A 6,484-nucleotide genomic window follows, 5' to 3' on the forward strand; every position below is an offset into this window, starting at 1 on the left:
GGAATGCCCAAACAACCTGGAGTACATGGAATGTGGGAACTCCTGTGCTGACACCTGTGCTGACCCAGAAAGGAGCAAGATTTGTAAAGCCCCGTGTACAGATGGGTGTTTCTGTCCTCCTGGTAGGGCAGCTCACTTCTTCCAGGGCATCATACCTATCAAGGGCAAAGAGGGAGGTTGTTCCCTTTCAGTTAGTGGCAACACTTCTTCTTTAACTGTTTACACTAAAACCAATGAATAAACTGTTCCATCCAGCATAATTTAACAACTTTCTTCTTGGAAGAACCAGATCTCTGAAGATTCAAGATCCTGACACTGGCAGACGGGATGTTTCTCATCCATCAACACCTGAAAGGGCTTGGGGTGGTGTTTCCCTTAAACATTCATTTACAGAAACAGTGAATACTCCAGAGATTTTGTTTTCCTTACTCTCATCTTCCTTGATGGTGCTTCCCAGACTCCCCAAAGGAATATTAACTAACCAATGTGTCTCAACAGGAACTATCCTTGATGACCTCGGTGGCAAAAAATGTGTCCCCAGAGACCTCTGCCCCTGCATGTTTCAAGGCAAAGTCTACTCATCTGGAGGCACCTACTCCACTCCCTGCCAAAACTGGTACTGTTGGGAACTTGATGGCACTGCCAAGGCAGAGAGATTTATTTCAGAGAGTTGATGAGTTGCATTCTGTTATTTTTATCCCTTTTTTTTTCTCCCTCCATATTCCTAAGATTTATCTTCAATAATAATAATGTAAAATCTGGGTCTGAATTTCCCCAGGAAATTTTAGAGGTAGTCCTCAGCCTCACATAGTTACCACCAAAAAACTGAGCTCAAGATTTCAGAATGCAGAAAAATGAGATTTTTTTGCTGTTTAGTTCAGAGGCATTGGCCAGTACAGTGATGCAAGGAGTCACACCATGTTCATGGGTTACGTTTCCAACCACCTCTAGACCTACCAAAGGTGCTTCAAGGCCTGGATCTCAAACATCCTGATCTTTGAGAGTGATTTGATGTAGAAAAAAAACCCTGTATCAACCCTCTTCAGTTGGGACAAGGTGAAAGGTGCTAAGATCTCAGATATATGATTCCCAAAGCAGTTTCATGTCATACTCTGATATCCATCTAGTGCATGGCTGGATGTGGTATTTGAACTCCTGTGACACAGAATTGTTTGAGGTCAAGATAGGGAAGAATGAAATTTGCTGTGGTGCATGGTGGGGTGGGCCAGATGTTCTGCAAACCCCTTTGGATGGACTATTTCCTGCCTTTTGAGGAAATGCTCCTCAAAACCTGCAATTTTAAGGAACTGAACTTGATGGGCTGTGGGTGGTTCCCACCTAGCCACATCCTCATTTACTCCTCACAAAGCCAGAGCTCTTGTGGCCAGGCTGGTCTCCTCTTGTGTGCACAGCTCTAAGAACTGTAGCTGCTCGTTATTTCAGGCCCTCCATAATTAATTGCTGAAATGTTGCATCAGCAGCTTGCTGAACAGTTGCATCACTAGCATAAAACAGCAGAAGCTCCTGTTTGAAGAGGTTCATTCTTTCTTTTAAAAGTTAGGTAAAAAAATTTAGGCACCAAAACCATTTTGTGCTTGGTCAGCTCTTGTCTGTCTGAAGGAGCTGGTTTGGAGCCCAGTGCAGATAATTCTTGTGTTGAAAGGCATTTGACCTTCACACTTTAAGGACTTAACATAAAGTCTTCCTCCCACAGGGATTTAATAAACAACTGAAGTTGATCCAGGGGCTGGAGCATCTCTGCTCTGAGGATGGGCTGAGGGCACTGGGGTTGCTCAGCATGGAGAAGAGAAGACTCTGGGGGGACCTTAGAGGGACCTTCCAGTACCTGAAGGGACCTCCAGGAAGGCTGGAGAGGGACTTGACACAAGGGTGTCCAGTGACAGGAGAAGGGGAAATGGTTTAAACTGGAGGAGAGCAGGTTTAGACTGGATCTGAGGAAGAAGTTCTTCAGTCTGAGGGTGGCCAGACTCTGGATTAGGTTGCCCAGAGAGCTGTGGATGCCCCTCCCTGGAGGTGTTCAAGGCCAGGCTGGATGAACCCCTGAGCAACCTGCTCTAGCTGAGAGGTGTCCCTGCCCACGGCAGGGGGTTGGATGAGATGATCTCCAGGGTCCCTTCCAACCTCAGCCATTCTAGGATTTTGTGAATAACAAGCAGAAAAAAGAAAGAGGGTGTCATCTGAGCAGGTTCAGGTACAGATGTTATCTCACCTTGGGTCCTCTATGTCTATTCTAACTGCTCCTCTTTGCTTTTGTGCAGTACTTGCAAAGGAGGCCACTGGAGCTGCATCTCTCTGCCCTGCTCTGGAAGCTGCCACATAGATGGAGGATTCCACATCACGACATTTGATAACAAGAGATTCAATTTTCATGGCAACTGCCATTATGTCTTAGCTAAGGTAGGAACAAGCTCCCAGCTCACTCCTAAATCTCTGGGGTAGCACGAGGTGCTGGAGCTTTATAGGGCTTAATTTAATTAAATGGCATCCATCCAGCAAAGCACTTCAACCCATGCTCAGCCTGAAATATCATAAATTTCCCCATTTACAGGGCACTGCAAGGAAAATCAAAGTTTTGCAGATTCAACATCATTTTACATTTTTTTTTTTTTTAATGAATTCATTTTCTTTGTGGCTCTATTAGTGTCAATTTAAACATTTCTCCTGAAGCTTTCTTCTGGTGTGACTGTCAATGAGCAGTCTGATCAACAAATGAGCAAAAATCCCTGCAAAAAGATGGAATTCCACGTGACTGACTGTGGAGACACAACCCACACAGGCTGATAGCAAGGAAGCAGAGTGCAGGGGGAAGGCAATGAACATTATTGATTTTGGCAATGAAATAAAGCAGTTTGCAGCCAGAGATTAAACGCCCCAGTTCCTTCATTATTCCATTTTCACCTTTCAGAGACTTTTTTGTCTTCCAGCTCCCTTCCTGTAACATGCTAATGATGTCTGCATGTCCCTTTTGTCACATCTTTTCAGAATACTGATGACACCTTTGTGGTGATTGGAGAGATCGTCCAGTGTGGGACATCAAAGACAATGACTTGCTTGAAGAATGTGTTAGTCACACTAGGAAGAACTGTAAGTAACTTGCTCTAATTAGTGGCATGATTGGTCACTTTTATTTAGGCTCAAAGATGGGATTTCTCTAATACTGTGGACTCCTTTTGGTCTGTTGCCATCCTGAGACTGCAAGATTAATCCTACCAGATGACACGGTGCATGTGTTTATTGGTTTAGTTCTATGAGAATTATTTCTAGTTCTTTTGGGTTCTGACTTCTCCATTTTCTTTAGAGGTAGATGGCTAAAAATTATCCTTATTGGCTTTTCCTATCTTTTTCACCTATCTTTTTCATGACTTCAACCTTTTTCACTTGTTTCTTGTTGAAAAATTGAGATTTCTACCAGAAGAGACTCCCTTATTTTTGCAGCAGTTCTGAGTCCTGAGGTTTGTCAAAATGCAATGAAAGAGATGCTGCTTCTCCTAAAGATTATACCATGATTCAAAATTAATTCAATGGAAGCCAAGTTAGGGCTGGTATTTATGCACTCCTGAGGTTATACAGACCCAGTCTGCCCAGCTGATATTAGAACTGGTGCAGTTCAAACCTCGTTAGGAGTTCCAACACCCTTATAGTCAATAAAGGATGATGGGGATCTCCAAAGGACAATTCAGCCCACCTAAGGTAGGAGAGGTTCTGCTGGAGGGGCTTGTCTACTGAGGCAGTTTGAGTCAGATAGGTCTCATTTTGAGCATGCTACATGGCCAGTGAGATGGATCCAAACCTACACGTTACATCTCACGTGTATGTTGTCCTCAAACAGATACCTAAACTCTTAGGCACATGAGAACACTCAGTCCAAGCTCTTGCTTATAAAGAGGGAGTTTCATTGTTATGGCCTAGAGATGTGCTCTACATCACCATATAGCATCCAGACACTGAGTTACACTGACCCCAGAGGTAAACATGTTTTGAAGTCTCTACTTCATCCTTAATGCCCCTTGTCGAGTTGCTATGGTCTGTCCCATGCCCCATGCATTCCCTACTGTGGGCTTCTTTCTTTTTTTCCCTGCAGAGCATAAAAATATGTTCCTGTGGAAATATCTACATGAATAATTTCATTGTGAAGCTGCCAGTAATCAAAGGTAAATGTCCTTCACATCTCCCCCAGGCTAGCCTATGTCTATTTACAAAGGAATTCCTGATCCTTTCTCTGTAAAGAACATGATCCTTCTCATTGTTGGGTGGTTTGACTTAGGTGGATCTCAGTTCTGGGACTCCCTGGGAATTCCTGTGTTCCACCAGCATATGGAAATTCCTGCCTACACAACTTCAGAACAATTTGCAGGTGCATCTACCTTTTTTTCCCCTTTTTTTTTTTTCCTTCTTAGATGGCATCACCATCTTCAGACCCTCTACCTTCTTTGTCAAAATCCTGAGCTCAGCTGGGGTGCGGATTCGAGTGCAGATGAAGCCTGTAATGCAGCTCTCCATAAGAGTCCATCACTCCTATCAGAATCGCACATCTGGTAGGACACAAGCTCTTATGTTTGCTCCTAAACTGTGTTACAGCTGCTTCTCTAGATCTTTAAGTGAGCCAACTTTGATTCTGTATTGACTTTGGTGTGTTAGAACCCTTGGTTAAATCCACAGCCTTCCTGAAACAAAGCATTGGCTAAACCCTTCAACTCGCTGAAGGAAACTAGATAGTCTTTGATGTTTAGTTTGTGCAGCTCTTTTGGATTCCATCTGTAAAATCAGAGCTTCATCAGAGACTTGGAGATGCAGACTGTGGGCTTGGTTTTGCCCCTCATCTCCTGTTTACATCATCTAAGCTTTTTGTGCCTCTTTCCTGTCTGTGTAATGGGATTACATCCTCTCTCTTCCACCCATTTTCTTTTGCTTTTGTGATTTCCTTTGCTTACAAGCCTTTGGGGAAGGCACTTCTCTGTCTGCCAGTGTTCACTGAAACACATTTAAGCAGCTTCCAATCTCTGTGCTATCATTAGATGCTACTGTAATGCAGAAAAATTATGATCACACTCTAAAGACAGAGTCCTGTCTGAGTTGTGGGAACATCAGGAAGTCTCTGAAGGAAAATGGGTTCCTCTCAGGCAAGGTCCATGACAGAGCTAAGAGTGTTCACCTAGAAGCCATTCCTTTTCCCACTCATGTAATGATTCCTTAGTTCTTTTTGCCATTCTTTTTTTTCAGGGCTTTGTGGCAATTTCAACAACATCCAGACCGACGACTTCAGAACAGCCACTGGAGCCGTGGAAGATTCAGCTTCTGCTTTTGGTAACTCCTGGAAAACTAGAGCCAGCTGTTTTGATGTTGAGGACAGCTTTGAAGATCCGTGTTCAAACAGTGTGGATAAAGGTAGCAGGCTTCTCATCCCTGGATTAACAGTGCTAAATAATTTTCACATAATGGATAACCAAAAAGAAAAGCTTTTGAAATCTCATAAGCATCAGAAGCCTTTGAGGCTGTCACTAGAGAAAACACATTGGGGCTTGCAGGTTTTTAAGGTGATAGTTTTGCTTTTAAGACAAAAAAAACCCTGCATTGCTGGAGAAAGGGCCAACACCTCCTCCACTGATGGCTTGAAAAGCACAAACAGCATCAATGAGAGCAATCTAGGTTTAAGACAGAGTATGGTTGCTTGTCAATATTTGGGTAAGATCTTCATCCAGTCTAGGTTGTGGGAGCTGTGCTAAAGTCCAAAAGAAGTTATCCACAGTACCAACTTCAGCAAATGTTGTGCTGTACTAGGGGAGAGAAAATGGGGAGATTTTTGTGTATGTTCTGCTAAATCCAGATGAAGTAATAATACTAGTACTTGGAAGGTGAAACCTTTCTTTTAGAGAGATGCCCAATTGCCCATCCACCTAGGATATGGTAATGCCCCTTATTTCCTTCCAACATTAGCTGAAGACTTCAGGATGTCTTATTTCTGTGTGACACCTGCTCAGAATATTGTTTCAGATACTAAGGTGGTGTAAGTGACTGTGAACAATATTTTTTCCCATTTCAGAGAAATTTGCCCAGCATTGGTGTGCTCTCCTGTCTAACACAAGCAGCATGTTTGCTGCCTGCCATCCTGTTGTGGACCCTTCTGTCTACATCAAGGTAAGGCAGTGCTCTAAAAGGTGGTTTAATCTAGTCCATGGGCCTAGGGAGTCTGACCTAGGGGGGTGAAATAAGTTGTGGTGATGCCTCTTTGCAAAGAACTTCACTGATGCTGAGGAGACAAATAACAAAATGAGAGTTTATACAATATATGATGAGCTTTTTTGGCTGCAGCCCTGAAAATACCAAGTGACTGCCATGACTGCCAGTTCTGTTGCATGATCCAGAAGCAAAATAGGGGGAAAAGTGGGTTTAGTGTTCTTGAAAACTCTTTGAAAAGCCAAACAAGTGTTTCTATGTGGAATGGAACAGAGAGGTTTTTTTTTTT

At 43.2% G+C, this 6,484-nt stretch overlaps 1 protein-coding gene across 1 annotated transcript in view; it reads left to right on the top strand.

Annotated features, from left to right (window-relative positions):
* The window catches only part of LOC103779699 (mucin-5B-like), a gene marked incomplete at both ends in the record, with an annotated part of 31,965 nt that extends 25,809 nt beyond the window's left edge, over positions 1-6,156 (top strand). Inside the window, 6 exons of the mRNA XM_008947343.1 lie at positions 2,280-2,418; positions 3,004-3,105; positions 4,103-4,172; positions 4,419-4,556; positions 5,242-5,406; positions 6,062-6,156. Of these exons, the coding sequence (XP_008945591.1) occupies positions 2,280-2,418; positions 3,004-3,105; positions 4,103-4,172; positions 4,419-4,556; positions 5,242-5,406; positions 6,062-6,156 (709 nt within the window). The remainder of the gene's footprint in view (positions 1-2,279; positions 2,419-3,003; positions 3,106-4,102; positions 4,173-4,418; positions 4,557-5,241; positions 5,407-6,061) is intronic.
* Between the last annotated feature and the right edge of the window lie 328 nt (positions 6,157-6,484).

This window comes from Merops nubicus, unplaced genomic scaffold (assembly GCF_000691845.1).
Source record: "Merops nubicus isolate BGI_N331 unplaced genomic scaffold, ASM69184v1 scaffold21959, whole genome shotgun sequence".
NCBI classification, from domain to species: Eukaryota; Metazoa; Chordata; class Aves; order Coraciiformes; family Meropidae; genus Merops; species Merops nubicus.